This window comes from Tamandua tetradactyla, chromosome X (genome assembly GCF_023851605.1).
Source record: "Tamandua tetradactyla isolate mTamTet1 chromosome X, mTamTet1.pri, whole genome shotgun sequence".
NCBI lineage: Eukaryota > Metazoa > Chordata > Mammalia > Pilosa > Myrmecophagidae > Tamandua > Tamandua tetradactyla.
This window is the reverse complement of record NC_135353.1, coordinates 106881546-106899822: the sequence shown is the minus strand read 5'-3', so window position 1 is coordinate 106899822 and position 18277 is coordinate 106881546. Positions and strand designations below refer to the sequence as shown.

The 18277-nt window shown below is 39.9% G+C and overlaps 1 protein-coding gene across 9 annotated transcripts in view; it reads left to right on the top strand.

Moving 5' to 3' along the window:
• Positions 1-18277, top strand: part of HEPH (hephaestin) — a 100104-nt gene that overhangs the window by 17813 nt on the left and 64014 nt on the right. For 8 of the 9 annotated variants that reach the window (XR_013169478.1, XM_077145977.1, XM_077145975.1 and 5 more), the window contains 6 exons: positions 2638-2849; positions 3086-3236; positions 6748-6960; positions 13408-13621; positions 15673-15812; positions 16637-16768. Coding sequence is in view for 8 of the 9 variants with exons in the window: in XM_077145977.1 (XP_077002092.1) it covers positions 2638-2849; positions 3086-3236; positions 6748-6960; positions 13408-13621; positions 15673-15812; positions 16637-16768 (1062 nt within the window). In the remaining variant the exon portion in view is untranslated. The remainder of the gene's footprint in view (positions 1-2637; positions 2850-3085; positions 3237-6747; positions 6961-13407; positions 13622-15672; positions 15813-16636; positions 16769-18277) is intronic. The other variant, XM_077145976.1, reaches the window with a different exon arrangement.

Sequence of the window (18277 nt, the reverse complement as noted above, 5' to 3'; positions counted from 1 at the left end):
GGAAGAGGGAGAGGAAACAAGTAAAGCTAATCTATAAAAGAAAATGACCCCTGTGTTAGTCTGCTAGTTGCCAGAATGTGATATACCAGAATTGGAATGGCTTTCACAAAAGGGGAATTTAATAAATTACAAGTTTGCAGTTCTAAGGAAGTGAAAGTGTCCAGATCAAGGCACCAATGAGGGGTTACCTTCACTCGAAAAAGGCTAATACTGCTCAGTCAGCTGGGAAGTCATGTGGCTGGCATCTGCTGATCCCTTGCTCCTGGGCTCCATTGCTTTCAGCCTCTGTTCCTGTGAAGGTTCCTCGCTTGGCTTCTCCAGGGCTGGCTTTCCTCCCTTGGCTTCCCGTGGCTCTCTGCAGGTTCTAGTTTGCTTGACATCTCATGGTGATGTCTGAGGAACTCCAAGCATATCCAAACATCCATGTCTCTGTTCTCTGCCTATCAGCTCTACTCTGAAGTTTCTGTCTGCTCTGTCATTTCTGACTCTCTCTAAAATGTTTCCTCTTTTAAAGGATTCCAGAAAGCTAATCACTTGGAGTGGGTGTGGTCACATCTCCATCTTATCGAAAGATCACACGCACAATTGGGTGTTTCACATCTCCATGGAGATACTCTAATCAAAAGTTTCCAACCTATAGTATTGAATCAGGATGAAAAGAAATGGCTGCTTCCACAAGAATGGATCAGGATTAAAACACGGCTTTTCTGGGATACATAATACTTTCAATTAGCATAGCCTCACATTACCTATTGCCTCTCACCCTCTGTTTTGGTTTGATAAAGTGATCAGAATGCAATATAACAGAAATGGAATGGTTTTTAAAAAAGAAATTTAGTAAGTTACGAGTTCGCAGTTCTAAGGCCATGAAAATGTCCAAATTAAGGCAGTAATAAGAGGTTACCTTCACTCAAGAAAGGCTGATACTGTTTGGAACACCTCTATCGGCTAGGAAGGCATTTGCTGGCATCTGCTCATCCCTTGCTCCTGGGCTCCGTTGCTTTCAGCTTCTGTTTCCTATGGGGGTTCCTCACTTGGCTACTGTGGGCCTTCATTTAATTCCTCCAGGGCCTTCATTTAATTCCTCCAGGTCACAACTTTGGGGTCTGGCATGCTTAGGATCTCATAGGAAGGTATATGGCGACATCTGCTGGGCTCTGCCCATGTCTAGACATCTCCAAACATCCATGTCTCTGTCGGCTCTGGAGCAGCTGTTCTTCAAGCATCTGCGTCTGAGGTTTCTTCAAAATGTTTCCCTTTTTAAAGAACTCCAGTAAACTAATCAAGACCACCTTGAATGGGCGGAGTCACATCTCCATCTAACCAAAAGGTCACACCCACAACTGGGAGTGTCGCATCAATGTGGAATAATCTAATCAAAGGTTTTTCACTCTACAATATTGAATCAGGTTGAAGGATATGGCTTTTCTGGGGTACACAACACTTTCAAACTAGCATACCCTCCATCTTTTGTTACTTGCAAAAGTGCCTGCATGCATTTTCTCTCTGCATGTGTACTTAATAAATTTCTTGCCTACTTGCTCAAAAAAAAAGGAAAAAGAAGTCAATGCCATGGGAAAAAGACACAACAACCAAATGCAATGTGTGAACTTTGACTGGATCATGGTTATTAAAAATATCAGCTTTAGGATATGTTTTAGGGATAATTGGGAAAAATGATATGACTGGATATTAAATAATATTAGGAAATTGTCTTAAATGTGATGGTGCTGTGGTAACATAGGAGGTTTGCTTGATGTATTTAGGAGTAAAATGTTGTGATTTCTGCATTTTACTTCCAATTGGTTCAGCAAAAGAAAACAGACAAAAACTAAATATATATATATATATATACACACACACACATACATATGTAATGTGTGTATATACATATGCATGTGTGTGTGTGTATGCATGTGTATGTATAGATATACTTACATACAGAGATGGATGTAGATAAAGAATACTTAGAAAATGTTAACAGTTGATTGCAGCTGGTAGATTGTAGGGTGATCAGATTATTGTACTATTCTTTAAAGTTTTTATGTGTATTTGAATATTTAAAGAGTTAGAAATAATGAGTGAATAAGAAAAGATAAGTTAAAAACATCCCAAATTATACAACTCTGATATAAGCTATACTAAAATATATTTTCATGTGCATCATTACATACTTTTGTGATTATTTCTTTTGAATATATTTTTAAGATGTGGAATGCTGTGTCAGTAGGTGTACATTACCAATTCGTGGGTACCTATGAAACAAGTTATGATTATGGATAGTGAGTCTCCTATCACTGGAGATTTTTAAGCAGAGGTAGATAGAAGAGCAGGTGAATATCTGTTTTCAAGTGAGGGTTAGTCTATATAAGTTTTAAGAGTTCAAACCAGAGCTCCTATAATTTTATATAACAAACCCAGCGAAGTTCAAATAACCCCACTTGATATAGCAACTGTGTAGAATCAGAAACCAAATTCTGGTTTCTTTACCTGAGTCTTTTCCAATATTCCATGTTGCTGATGCCACTGCTGCTGCTCAAAAATGCTGCTGTAATTTCTTATCATTACCCCACTGTTTGGAGCTGATGAATATCACTCTGGTAATTGTGAGTAATCATTCCCATGTTTTCCCTGCAGGCTCAACCCACCCTGGCTTGATTGCCAAACCCTTTGAAAAAGTAACATATCGCTGGACAGTCCCTCCCCATGTTGGCCCCGCTCCTCAGGATCCTGCCTGTCTCACCTGGATGTACTTCTCTGCTGCTGATCCCATCAGAGACACAAATTCCGGCCTGGTGGGCCCCCTTCTAGTGTGCAAGCCTGGTGCCTTGGGTGCAGATGGAAAGCAGGTATGGCCATGGTTTCTGTCTGGGAAGACTTCTGGGAGGAGGATGAATCTGCATAAGAATTAAGCATGGAGCTGGATTCTAGAAGTAAGAGAATATAAAAAAATCAACCACGCTTTTCATTCACCAATCTGGAAAAGGAAGTGGAAAAAAACAGGGACCCTTGAGTTTGCAGATATATAGTCCACAACTGCTGAAACCATTGTCATTACTCTCTCTGTTCTCCACTGGACCTGCAGAAAGGGGTGGATAAGGAATTTTTTCTCCTCTTCACTGTCTTGGATGAGAACAAGAGTTGGTACAACAATATTAACAAAGCGGCTGCTATGCTGGATTCCCGACTGATCTCAGAGGATGTCAAGGACTTCCAAGACTCCAATCAGATGCATGGTATGGGGAATGCCTTTTCTCTGAGCTACTAATGAAGTTTCCTAAGTAAAATTTAACCCTAACCTTAGTGATTATCCACCCACCCCGGAAAACATGATCTCATTGTCAGTTCTGCCAAGAGAGGAACAGATTCAGGGATTCAACCTAAAACAACAGATTTTTACTTATCAAATTCTTATGTTACACATCTTGTGTTACACGGTACACAGTACGGAGGGCACCAAAAGAAGATATTGTGAGATGGGGATTGGACCACAGGAATCCACTGGCGAGGGAGAAAAATAAGCTGGGCTGATACCTTTCTAGTCCTTTCTCCCTCTCCCTATTTTCCATTACTTCTGCTTTCCCATCCCATGTTCCAGCCAAATGGGCTACTTTTTTCTTTCCATGAACACATCTCATACTTTCTTGAGTCTATGCTTTTGAAATACTATTTCCTCCACTTGAAATTCCCCTCCTTTCATCTTTGTCCTCTGCCTGTGGAAATTCTGCCTATTTTCTAAGGTCCTATTCAAAAGCAACCTTCCACATGTAACTATCTCTTAACACTCAAGCCCAGTGTGAAGGCACCCTCTTCTGAACTACTATTGCATTTTGATCAGATCATTTTTTAGTGTCCACATGTTTTATTATGAGATTCAACATAAATACTGTTTTAGTTTGCTAAAGCCACCACAATGCCATATACTAGAAATAGAATGGCTTTTATAAAGTGAATTTATTAAGTTACAAGTTTACAGTTCTAAGACCATGAAAATGTCCAAATTAAGGCAGCAACAATAGGTTACCTTCACTCAAGAAAGGCTGATACTGTCTAGAACACCCCTGTCAGCTGGGGAGGTACCTGGCTGGCATCTGCTGGTCCCTTGTTCCTGGGCTCCATTGTTTTCAGCCTCTATTTCCTGTGGGGGTTTCTCACTTGGCTTCTCTGGGGCTGGGTTTTATCTCTTGGCTTCCCTTGGCACTCTTAAGATTCTGGCTTGCTTAACATCTCATGGAAAGGCACATGGTGATGCCTTCTGGCTCTGCACTTCTGAATGTCTGGATCTCATGTTCGTTCTGTCAGCTCTCTCAGCATGTCCAACCATCTTTGTCTCTGTCAGCTCTGAAGCAACTGTTCTCCAAGTGTCTGCATTTGCACTTTCTCCAAAATGTCTGCCCTTTTAAAGGACTCCAGTAAACTAATCAAGACCCACCATGAATGGGTGGAGTCACATCTCCATCTAACCAAAAGGTCACACCCAAAACTGGGTGTGTCACATTGCCATGGAAGCAATCCAATCCAAATTTCCCACCCTAAACAATGTATCTGGCCCCACAAAATTGGATTATGATTAAAGCATGGCTTTTCTGGGGTGCATAATAGTTTCAAACCCAGCGCACATAAAATTATATTTCAAAATAATCAAAACAAACATAACACTAGATCAAAAGTTATTATAAATGTTGATCACATGTCATTAAAAGCATGCACATAAGAGAGTGGTTATTATACTTGTTTTGCAGTTATAACTGCCAAAATTTATGAGTGAAATAATAATTCCCCATTCTAACCACACTAGGCACACTTTGAAAGAACTCCATGTATGTCAAAACTTCATCTTTAACATGCCAAAAGCGCCTGTTTCTTGCTTGTTAACTTTCTTGACCAGATCATTTTAATAGCTAGCTACATATATGCCTCAGTGCTATAGTTATTTATTACTGTAGTCTCTTTAATGGTGTGTATGGTGCATTGCTTATCTCTGTATCCTCTACACTATCTAGCACACAGAAAATATTTATTGAATTAGTGAACTGCCAAATGAATGGATAGGGTGGGGATAATTAATGAATGGAAGTACATAGTCCCATCTTACAAGAAGATCCCAGCATTTTGGACAGAAATGGGAATAATAATACCCATGAAGCAGTTAGAGAAAAATCCAAGACAGCCCATACTTAAGTGCCACATTGTGTGGAATAGCTTTTAAATGGCATAGAAATTCAGAGGAGAAGAGATGAATGAAGAAAAATCTATAAGAAGGATTCTTGGAGGAAGAGAATACCTAATCTGAGGTTTAAAGGCTGAATAAGTTGCAATCGGAATATTCTGAGCAGGGAAAGCAGAATCAGGGGGTTGCTTATATTCCCAACAGCAGCCCAGGGGATTTTCAAACAGAGTGGCCCATTAAATCTTGTTCCAGTGGATGTAGGGGTATCAATAAAACGGTCTGCTTCAAACTGGCCTCCCTGCATTTGTCTAGGGAGTGTAAGAGGGTAGTAAGAATGAGTACATTGCTTTTGGCTCCATCTCTTGGTTTCCATCACCAGACAGTTCCATCAGTTGTAATAGGTAATACTCTTGTGGGCCAAGCTCATTTCAGCTTGAATTTACTGAGTACTTTATCAGGCAATATGCTGGGTGCGTGGGAAGTCACACAGAAAAAAATGATGTGACTGCTAGGTCAGTCTACTGCCAGAGATAAATTTGTAAGTACATCATTGAAGTCCTGTGTGGTATGTGTTACTGAAGAATCTTGTGGGGCAATAGTGTCATGGGAAGCATAGAGTAAGTGCTTCATATAATGTTGCTTGACATTTGAGTTGGGACATGATAGATGAGTAGCAGGTTGCACAAATAGAACTCATAGGATAAAAGCATATGTGTGAGGAATGGAGACAGATTGTAGATGGTACCAGGGAGGAGGCTATTACAGAGGTTCAAGCCAGAGAGGGTGAGGGCCAGAATCAGCGTAGTGGCAGTTGAAGATTAAGAGGAAAAAGATTGAGAGCTAAGGGTAGAATCCCAGGGATCTTTAACACTTATGGAGGGGAGGGAGAAAGAAAAGCCCACAAAGAAGATGGGAAGAAACAACTAAAGAGATTGGGAGAGAAGCAGAAAAGTGTGGGGCGACAAAAGCCAAGGAAGGAGAGTCTCAAGAGAGAGGCAATAGGAGAGGGTGGTACTTTAATGAGGGAGAGGCTGTGATAGTAGACAGTAAGTAGTTCAATGTTGCCAGCATGTAGGGTATGGTGGAGGAGTGGCAGGAGATCAAGCCAGAAAAGGCCAATTGGGTCCTCATTCCAAAGACCCTTGAATAGCAAGCTAAGGATTCAAGTCCTCATTCTGTAAGTGATGGGGAGTCCTGGAAGGGCTTCACAAATGAATGATATGGTTAGATCAGGGTGTTTTAAAGAGGTTAGCCCTGGGCTGTGTGGAGAATGTTGTACGGGAATGGGACTGGAGTCAGGAGTTCATTGGAGCAGAGTGGAGTGGCAGTTGGGCTGTGGAGAGGTGAAGCTGGATTGGATGTCTGGAGTGGCGGCAAGGATGTGGAGGATGGGATGGACAGAGTTGCTAATTCTTGAATAGAACGAAAGTGGCTTAGAGAAGAAGGGAGAGGGTTTGAGGATGACTCTGTAGTTTTAAGTTGTGGGAAAACAGTATGTATTTGCTATCATGATGCTGGCTGGTGCCCAGATAGTCTGGTTTCATCTCTCCATCCTATCTTGTGTTCTTGTTTTCCAGCCATTAATGGGTTTCTGTTCTCTAACCTGCCCAAGCTGGACATATGCAAGGGTGACACTGTGGCCTGGCACCTACTTGGCCTGGGCACTGAGACTGATGTGCACGGGGTCATGTTCCAGGGCAATACTGTGCAGCTTCGGGGCATGAGAAAGGGTGCGGCCATGCTATTTCCTCATACCTTTGCCATGGCCATCATGCAAGCTGACAATCCTGGTAAGTGCCTTAGCAACTGGCCCTAGGCTCAGTCTTTGTTGAACATGTGGGAGGAAAGGGAGGTTGGTGAAGAGAAAAGAAGCAGCAATTTGAGGGTTCTGGGAGAAGTTTTCAAAACTGTTTTTCTTCTCCCTCTTCAATTTTCTCTCCATATTCTGGTTGTCTGTATCATCTCAGATGCAAGAAGAATAAGTGAATAGAAGGCTGATGATGCTCCTTTCAGGAAAAACAAGAGAGAAGGCAGGATGCTGACCAGCTTCAGGGCAGTTCTTATATAGAAGGAGGGCGAACTTGGCCACATAGAGATTTTATAGAGACAGTCTTTACACTGGGATGGAGGTTGATTGCATGTATCTATAAGTCCTTTCAACTCATAGATTTTGTGAGGATTTCTGCAAACCATCCCACTTCCAGTGGGGTAAGGGCAGTAACACTTTCAACCCAAGAATCAGAACACATGAGCTCTGGTCTAAGTCCTTCTTCTCTGTGGCTCTTTTTATTGCATTCTTTCTTTCATTATTCCTTTCCTTCCCTTATCTTCCTTTCCCTTTCCTTCCATTCTCTTCCCCTTTTACTTTCTGCCTCCCTCCCTCCCTCTCTTTTATTACCCCTCTCCCTCCCTCCCTCCTTTCCTTTCTTCCTTCCTTTCTTCTTTTTGTAAGAAAGATATTTGACTAGAATGTTTTTTCAGACTCCATCCATGTATGTTTTCTCATAATGCAGCAGTATTTTTTCTTCTCAGTCCCTAGCATGTTTTCCTTTACTACCCTGTAGGTTGTGATAGTGTTTATAAGAAAACTGACAGTTCTACACAGATTCTCCAAAACTTCTATTTTAGTTCTCTAAGCTCCATTAATATTTTGGGAGAAAAAAGTCCCTTAGCAAAACAAGTCTCTTTGCTAATCTAATACATTTTGCCTGACATTGGGTTTGACAAACACTTGACATAAAGTTGGTCTTCTCAGACTCCTTGGGTCCTAATTTCTGCCCATCTACCTGGGCTACTTTCTTGGCTAGGAAGAATCACTGGTAGCAAATTGTAAACATCAGTTAATGGAGCAGAATAGAATATGAGGAACAAGTATTTGAGTGTTGTTGAGGGTTAGAGAAATTCTCAATAAGAAATACCCTATTCTCTAGCATGGCACCAAAGACAAACTCCAAGTTTAATTAACCTCTTTGTTGCACAACCAGCCAGGTTCCCTAGCTACGTCCGTATGCTTCCTCAGGGCTAATTCTTACTTTGGATGAATGAAATCATTTTGTGCCATGTTGAGGCCCAAAGAGGGTGGCTGTAAATGGCTTAAAAAGCATTCTGATGAGTGAGATGTGGGAAGTGGAGACTCCTGGTCAGTGTCTGAGTTTTCTTGCTAGGGTTTGCTAAATATCATAAGCCTTTTTTTTTTGCATTTGCATTTTCCAGGACTTTCAAACTCTTTCCTCTTCCCAAAGAGATCCTGAGTCATAGAAAGTTGGCACTTGATAAAGCCCCTTTGAGATTATCTCAGTTTCCAATTCTCTTATTTTATGATGGAGCAGAGGAAAGAAGAGAGACCTGGGGTTGAGACAGAATTATTTGCTCAGGTTAGAAATATTGGTACTATTTTTTTCCTTTTTTTCCTCTTGCCTCATCCACACAAACTCCTATTGATTCTTAGTCCTAATTTCTATCTTGAATCTGAAGTCTCCTTCATTTTGTCCCTGTGGGCTTATTCTCTGACTACAGTTGAGAGTGACCACTGTGCCTAGCCCCCTGGAGACAGGGTAAAAAGGCCCTAAGGTAATGGCAAAGTTAGGACCAAAATCTAGCTTTGGCACTCTGGAAAGAAGGGTAGGGATGGAGAATAAGTACATGTATGAACTTAAACAGTTTTGCAAATTGTTTTAAAACACCACTGTGCAAATACAATGTGGTATGTGCTAAATTAAAATTAGTTTTTTAAAAAATTGAAAAACATATACAAATAGGAAAACAGCCCCCCCCCCAAAAAAATGCAAGACAATTTTAAGAGTTTGAATCGTGTGGGACTATAGGTGATTTTTTAATCCCCTTTTCTCTTTGTTCTAAATTTTAATAAGACTATATTACAATTAACAGAAAATAAAGCATTGTATTTTAAAATATTAGCTTATACAATATGCCTCTGCCTTTTACAATTTAACAATTGATACAAAAGTTTTAGTAGTCAAGGAAAATGGCTGGTGAAAAAGATTGGAGCTTGTAATATGTTATTTTCTACAAAATGCATGTTGGACTTCTCAACAGCAAAAAGAAGAATATTCATTATTGGCCTCTTCCCTCACTAGGGCTTCATTCCTCTCTCTTGCCATTGGAACTCCTTTCTTAATTTATTTTCTCCCTCTTTTTTGACTTTCCTAATCTCTTTTCTTTTTTCTCCCCCTTTTTCCCTCTCTTCTCTCATCTTTCCCCTTCTTTCCTTTCTTATTTTTCCTTCTTATATCTTACTTTCTTCTTTTTCCTTTCCTCTCTTCTTTCCCTTTTCCATCTCTTATTTTTCTCCCTTCTTCATTCTGTTCTTTTCACTTTCCCTTTTTTCTACCACCTTGCTCTTTATTTTTCTTCTTTCCTTCTTTTTATTTCCCTCTTCCCTTTTTTCCCTTCTTCTTTGTTCCCCTTCCTTCTTTTCCTTTCCTTTTCTTCTTTCTTCTTTTCTTTCTTCCTTTGTTTTTTCATCCTTCCTTTTTTGCTTCCCTTTTCTCCATTCACCTCCCATCTTTGTTTCTTTCTTTCACTTTCTCCCTTTTCTTTTTGCTTCATTTCACTTCCTTTTCCTTTTCTTCTTTTACCGCTTCTTTAATTCTGTATCTTTTTCTTTCCTCTCTTCTTGTCTTCCTGTTTTTTTCATTAGTTTTTTCTGTTTTTCCTTTTATTAATTCCTTACATTTTAATTATTTTATTCCAAAACATAGTGAACATCCTTTCTTTTACAATTGTTGGGTTAAGAGTTGGTAATGTGAGGATGAATGAGGCAGCTTGAGGTTAATGAGAGGGAAGGATAAGGTATATAAGCAATATTCACAAGCCTGTGATGGTGCTATGTACCAAGATCTATGGTAACAAAGAGGGAGCTGCAACAAATTCTGCCTGGTTGTTAAAATGAAGCTTTCCTAGGCACACAGATATTCAAGCTGAACTTTTAAGGATAAATAAACTGTCATCAGACAAATTAAATGGTCAGTGTCTACCTGAAAAGGGTTCAATAGACTGATTTAATTCAATGGGTCTGAACTCAAGATGGTATGCTAAAGGGTATTTGAAAATTTGTGGATCTATTTTTAATTGCCACAATAACTGGTGACTGCTACTGGCATTTAGAAACTGGGAGTCAGAGATGCTAAAACTTTCCCCAATAAGCAGGACAGTCCTGCACATAAAAGAATAATCCCACCCAAAATGGTAATAACACCTCTGTTGAGAAATGCTAGGTGTATAGGGCTTAAGGGGGGTAGGAAATAAAAGACCCAGTTGAAAAGAGGGACAGAGAGGCAAATTATGAAGGAGTTTACTAAGGAGTTAAGATTTTTTTTCATGGAAAGACATCAAAGGTTTTGTTTTTGTAATTAAGAAGAAGTGGCAGGATTTGATCTGCATTTCTGAGCCAGGAGGATCCAGAACCAGGGAGGCACAGCAAGAGTTGAAGCAGGTCTGACAATAGGGTGGGGGCAGTGAGGATGGAGAAAAGGGATAGAGTTTAGGGATATTTTGGAGAGAAGTGACAGAAGTTTGATGTGGGCCTGAGCAAAAAGAAAGAATGCTTGAGGTTTCCAGTTTGGGGACTAAATATATGGTGGGGTCATTAACCAAATGAGCAAATACAGAAGACGAGACAGGGTGGTGAGACTGGAGTAGAAAGTATTCATATACCGCAGGTTGAGTTTTAAGTTCCTGGTGAAACCCAGGTAGAGATTTTACAGTAGGTAATTGTAGTTAGAAATCTAAAGCTTGAAGGAGACGCTTGGACTAAAGAGAGAGGGAAAGAGGGGTTTGGTGTTCCCATAGTTGAAGTCCATAAGCATGTATATTGAGAGGAAAGAAAGCCTAAGACAGAAATCAACATTCAAGAGGAAGGAGCGAGAAGAGAAGACAAAATAAGGAGACAACTAAAGATTGGTCAAAGAGGAAGGATGAAATTCAGAAGAGAGGATGATGCCATTGAAGCCAAGGACAGAGATTATTGAAAATCAAGTGGCCTGGACAGCAGCATTCATGTGAGAAAATTGAGATGATATGGCTAATCAAGTTCACATAATTCTCTCAGAATATCTTCTATCTCTTCCTATCCTCTCAAGGAATTATCAGACTTTCTTCTCCACACCAACCCCTGCTCAAGAACAGAATATTACAATCATTCATTTGCATATACATTCATTCACTCAACAAATATTTATTGCACATCTTCTATGTACTAGGACTAAAGTAGAGAGGTAACCAATACAGACATGATACTTGTTCTCATGGGAGGCCCAAAATAAACACATAAAAACAAACAAAACAATAAGAATTTCAGAGCATGATACAGGCCATGAAGTAAATACAACACAGTGATGTGATAAAATTATGGGGAAGTTATTTTGGAGGGTGTGTTCAAGAATAATGTGACATTTGATCTGAGGCCTCAATAGTCAGAAGGGGAAGCTATATGAAAATATATGAACAGAGCATTGCAGACAGAGGGGCCAGAAAGTGCAAATGCCCTAAGGCAGGAATGATCATGCCTTCTTCAAGAATCAAAGAATCAAAATGAAGGCAAGTTTAGTTGGAGCATAGTGAGCTAGGAGAAGACTGATACGACATATATCGTATTATGCAGGGCCTTGTAGGTAATAGCTAGGTGCTTGCATTTTTTTCTCAGTGCAAACAGCATTTAAAGCAAGGGAATAATATACTCTGGATTATATTTGTTGTAAAGTACCCTGGCTACTGTGCAGAGAATGGTTGAAAAGGGCAGAAGAAGAAGCAAAGAGTATAGTTGAACTTTTCAAAGTGAGATGTAGTAGTGGCTTAGACTAGGGAAGTGGCAGTGCAGATGGAAATTAATAGATAGACTAATGATAATTTTGAAGGGAGAGGTGATAGGGTTCATTGATGGATTGGAATTGGGGATAAGGGAAAGATTAGAGTTGAGTATGCAGGTATGGAAAAAGAGTGGATCTTTTCTTTCAAAGTGTCTATAAACTAGTAGTAAGGACTATTTTTAAAGAAAGAGGAGCACTTAGTCCATGATCTTGTAGTTTATATGTAAAGTGCTTTAGGAGAGGAGAGGCCTAGAATGGAAAGGTTAATGTGGGTTAGAATAGTCAGGGAGGACTTTCTGGAGGAGACGAGAGATGAATCATGGAGAGTTAATGGGCTCTCATAGACATTTGTGGTGTGTAGGCAGATATATTCTAGAAAGAGGTAGCAACATGAGAGGAGATTCCCAGGTAGGGCCCAGATATGTTAGAGGTACAGTCAGGGGCAGATTTAGTTCGTTGAGTTTGGGAAAATGAGTGGCAAGTGAGATTAGGTTGATAGTTTGGAGCCAGCTCACAGAGGGGTTTGAAAGCCAAGCAGAAGAGTTTATAGTGATGGGCTAGGTAGCAGGCAGTAAAGGAAGGGGATGATGAAAGTAAAGTTCTAAGAAAGTTAGCTTCTACTGATTAACATGCTCTGATCCTGAGTGTCATTGATCAATAACAGGCAACTGCACAACTTAAACCCTCATGACCGATATTTGAAAATTCTCTTGTGAAAACCATCTTGAGAGGGCCATCTCAATGCTCTCTTATATAAGCTTATTTGAGATCAAGTTCTTTTTTATGTATAACTAAGCACACTTTATTTCTTTGGTACTTGGTAGAAAGAGGACCCAACTGGCAGTGCCTTCTCTGGAATAATTATTATAGCTTTATTTACTTACTTATAGCTTTATTTATTGAACATTTACTAAATACTGTGTGAAGCACTATAAACACATCATTGGGTGAAATCCTAGAAAAACCAAATAAAGTAACTAAAATTATCCCCATTTTACTGATGAGAGAAGTGAAATATATACAGAGCTTTAGAAATTGCCCCAGTGTTTTGTAGCTTGTTAATGACAAATAGTGTAACCAACAGTCCCAGTTTTCCCAGGACAGAGGGTTTTCCAGGGTTATGGGACTTTCAGTGCTAAAACCAGGAAAGCCCTGTGCGAACTGCAATGAGTTGGCCATCCTAGAGGTGAGTTTCAAACCCAGCTTTTGAGCTGGATTTCTTAATTTTTGTACTCATTACTCTCAATAAACTTGTAATAATCTTTTATCTAATGCATAGAAGAGCCTTACCTGAGACTACCCACTCCCAGCAGTATGCCTAGGGAGAAGCAGAAAATCCTTCAGGCACTTCACTGGGGTGTCCTAAATTGGGTTTTGTTCTCTATACCTTCCTCCCCCTCCACTGCCCAGGGACATTTGAGATTTACTGCCAGGCAGGCAGGCATCGTGAAGCAGGGATGAGAGCAATCTACAATGTCTCCCAGTGTCCTGAACACCAAGCAACCCTTCGCCAACACTATCAGGCTGCAAGAGTCTATTATATCATGGCAGAAGAGGTGGAGTGGGACTATTGCCCTAACAGAAGCTGGGAAATGGAATGGCACAACCAGTCTGAGGAAAAGAGGTGAGGATTCAAAAAAGAAAATGTCATCCTTTTGGAGACTCTAGAGCATTTTACAGATGAGGAAACCGGAACTATGAGATGAGGTGGAACTCATCTAATGTGACCTAATAAGATTCCAACAGATCTGGGAGCAGGGTCTAGAATGCAGATCTTCTGAGTTCTAGCTCAATGCTTTTTCTAACTTGCTATACTATAGGGCTAAAGTAAAAACATTGCCCTCTCTCTCATCCTCTTAAGCCTTGCCTCCCTTCCTCTGGTTAGCCAGAAATACCTACTCTGTGATCGAAATTTTAGAGGACTTACTTGAGGGATTGAATGCCCCAAGCTCAACTATCCCTTGCTAAAATGACATTGCATTCATTACAGTGAAGACTCAGCTGTGTAGCATTAAAGTCTAAACTAGAGTGGTTTAAGTAAGATTAAATTTAATTTCTTGCTCATATTTCAGTACCGATATGAATACTCCTGAGCTAGTAGGTGAACACTACCTTTCACCTCTGCAACCAAGATGACTCCTTATGTTGTAGCCATTCCAGCTATCAAGAAGCAGGGATAGAAGTCCTGGACCAGACCTATTATCTGTAAATGGATGACCTGGAAGTTATATGTTTCACTGTCTTGCATATTTCATTGTCCTGAACCTATACATATGGCAATGCCTAGCTGCAAAGAAGTCTGGGGAATATACTCTCTGCATAGGCAGCCCTATGGCCAGCTAAAACTTATGAGATTCTATTACTAAAAAGGAAAAAGGAGATAATGAAAGCTGATATACAGTTTAGCAGTCTCCACTACAGATGTTATTTTCAATGTTTGTTTTCAGTGTCCTCACTGCTCTTTCCTAATTCTTGCCATTTATATTGGTTGTTGAAGGTTGAATTCTTCTTGTTAATTTGCTCTGGGACTTGGGAAAAGTAATTGCCTTTCCCTAGACCTTGGTTGACTTATCTATAAAATGGTGTGGTATAGTCAAAAGAACTTTACTAGTGGGGGAGGTAGGGAAGGAGCTGCAGGCTTGAATCTAAGTCTTCACTCTTTTGATGGTTGAAGTTATTTTAGATAAATACTGTTACCACTAGGCCTCTGATTCCACCCCTGGGGCCTCCCTACCTGTTGGGAATGTCAAATGATAAAATGAATAATAAAGTTCTTTGTAAACTGGAAAGCATCCTGTAGGTAGAAATATGTAAGATTTAATTTCCTCTCTACTCTCCTTATCCTTTACTCTCTGGTTACAGCAGCACTTAGTATTCTCCTGCTGCCTTGTACCTTGTCCTTTTGCCAAATTAATTCCATCTAAGACATCGTTAAAGTTGGAGCTAAATCCCAGGGCTCTTGACTCTTAGTCCAGTGCTGTTTGTTAGGCACGGGGTCATTAAAGGATTCCACATGAGACAGTGAGTTAAAGCTTAAGGGGTTTATTGCTAGAAACAGACAGAGAGCAAAGGTAGAGCAAGCAGGTGGGAGCCAGCAAAATCTGCTAGCGAAAGGAAAAGGAAAAATGGCTCCAGCTTTCTTTCTGACAGCTTGTGATTTTAAAGGAAAAACCATGCCAAGAGGCGTGGGGGTGACGTGTGGCTGCAGGCATCACTGGGAGATATCAGGCTGGTGCAGATCATGACTTCATACTCATGGTTATCTGGTCTGGCCTCTGGTGGGTGGGGTGTCAGCACGTTTGTGCTTACTATCTTGCTGTCACATCAGGTCTTGTTGGAAGAGCTGCTGAGGAAGAGAAACTGAAGGGGCCCTCATGCCACAGAATCCATTTTGTATGTTAAGTTTTATTTTCTGATGCCTGACAACTGTTGTCAAATTGATTGCATTGCAAATTCCTATCTGGATGATAGTCCAACAAGGAAATGTCAGTAATTGCTGAAACCTGCCATCTTTAATAGTTGCTATGCAGCCAATGTTGTAGGCAACCCAACATTAGCAGAAATAAGTCCACTACCTCTTCTTCTTTGACAGAGTTGACTCTAAATTGGCGTTCCCATTTCTGAAAATGTAAGGCTGAGGGCCAGGTGCTGATACCAATTTTTGGATTCTTCTAGTTATGGACATATATTCCTGAGCAACGAGGATGGGCTTCTGGGTTCCAGATACAAGAAAGCTGTATTCAGAGAATACACTGATGGTACATTCAGGATCCCTCGGCCAAGGACTGGACCAGAGGAGCACTTGGGAATCTTGGGTAAGGGAATTCCACTTCCCTCTAAGTGCATAGTAGTCTGAGCTGCTCCTAGAAATGTGATGTCATATTAGGAAGGCCTTCCCATCTCCATTCTCAGTTTTCCATATGATACGCCGAAGGCAAAGTAATGTTGTAAAGCAGCCATGAAAATAAGCACTAACTCATGTGCTCTAGACTAAAAGTTAATCAGACTAGATAACTCAAAAGAGGCAATTTCTTTATTCTGTTGCAACCTGAATCAAATTTTCCTAGGCTTCTATACTTAGGGTCTCTGAGGATGGTAGATTTAAACAGATGCTAGAAGCATGGGGATTTAAGAATATCAAAGAGTTGAATGAATAATACAGGGAATCAGCTCTACTTCTGTACCCATGTTTAATTATTGCTACAGTTTCTTTACTTTTGAAGAGACCAATGTGATTACTCATTCATGGCTTGGCCCAGATGTGATATACTGGCCCCTGAAGAGATCCCAAACACTCTATGTACTCTGAGTTGAACTCTCATTCTTTACCATCAGCAATTCCGCAGAGCCCTGATTCCCTAGAGCCTTGGGCAATTACGGAGAAAGAGTTAGCATGAGAAAGGAGTGGGAATTGGAGTTTCAATCCTATTATTAAAGTACCCTCATCCTGTGGGTAGCAGTATAATTTTAAGGTCTTCTGAATTTTAAAATGGAGACAGCCATGGCTTTGAGCCTCAGAAGGAACTTTTCTCAGGGCAAACCCCTAATTCTAGGGAGCCTTCATATATATATTATTTTATTTAAAGCCCCTTGTTATACCTTCTATTAATGGAAATTTTAATTCTCTTGCAAATATTAGGTCCACTACTCAGAGGAGAAGTTGGTGATATACTGACTGTGGTGTTCAAGAATAATGCCAGCCGCCCTTATTCTGTGCATGCTCATGGAGTGCTAGAATCTGAAACTACTAGGCCATTGGCTGCTGAGCCTGGTAAGTGTGGATACTCGGTGAAGAGATAAATGATGTACAACACCTCTGCTTCAGCTTTCTGTTTTTTTCCTTTCAAAAAGTATGCTCTTAGAGGCCTACATAGGATTTTTGGCCAGTTCTCAACCAGTATGAGTTTGTCTATGTGAAATACTCACTCTTAACCCCAGAAGAGGCTACCAATCTTAGCTTTTTTGTTTCATCAAAGACTGATCTTTAAAACTGAACCTTATGGTCACACATTGAGCCTTATACTGCCTTTAACTCTGAACACAGATTACACTTCTGACACTCTTTAGAATCTGAAGTGAACCTTGATTCCAGGCGAGCTCCTAATCTTGGTGAGAGAGTGAATCTGACCCAGGTCATAAACTGATGCCTAACCTATCGTATAGAAAGTTCTTGGCTTCTTAAAACAAGCTAAATTCTAACCCTAGTCAATACTAAGCCCTTAATACTAAATGTAGAATGACCATAATCTTAACCACATTCTTTTCTTTTCATTCATTCATTGAATAAATACCTATTAGAGAACAACTGGGTAACAAGAATGATTTTAGAAGCTGTAAATGGAGCTGAAAAATACTTGTTCTTGCCCTTAAAGTAGTTGCTGTTAGTATAAAAAGACAAGTTAATTGGTGATCATAATGCAGGATGATGGGTATTAAGTAGGGGTTTTTACAGTGTGCTATGGAGGTGTAGAAGAGGGTACATAAGGTAATTCTTGGATGATCAAGCATGTTTTCCCAGAGAAGGTGATATTTAAGCTGAAATTTAAAACAGTCGTTCTCAAACTTTAGCAAGTATCAGAATCTCCTGGAAGACTTGTTAAAATGGAAATTGCTGCACTCCATCCCCAGAGTTTCAGGTTCAGTACATCTGGTATGGGGCTCAAAAATTTGTAATTCTAACAAGTTCCCAAGACATGCTGATGCTGCTGGCTCAGGAACTATACTTTGAGAACCACTGATCTGAAGGATGACAAAAGTGCAAAAAAGTGCAAAAAGGTCATATGGAAGAGAAGAATGAAAAATTAAGTACCAGATGTAGGGAATATACTGTGTAAAGGCCCAATATTAAAAAGATTGAAGATAAATTAAAGAAAACTAGCAAAACACAGTATTATAATATGTTACAAAGATACAACAATTGAATCGGCAAGATTTGGTGATTAATGGGATATGGAGGTGAGAAAATTGATTATTCAATGACACCCACATTTTTGGAGGAAGATTCTTAAATGGTACCCAGATTTTTTGGCTTGGGCAATCAGGTAAATAGTGATGTCATTTACTAACATAGGGAACATGGAAAGAAGCAGACTTGAGATGAGGGAATAGTATGATGATGCATTCATTTTTTAATTTATTGAATTTGAGATGTCTCTAAGATAACCAATAAAGACATCTAATAGGCAAAAACATATGAAGCTCAAGATAAAGGTATGATCTGAATAATAGATTTTTGAGGGATTAACATTTAGGTAGTAATTGGAGGCATAAGAATGAATGT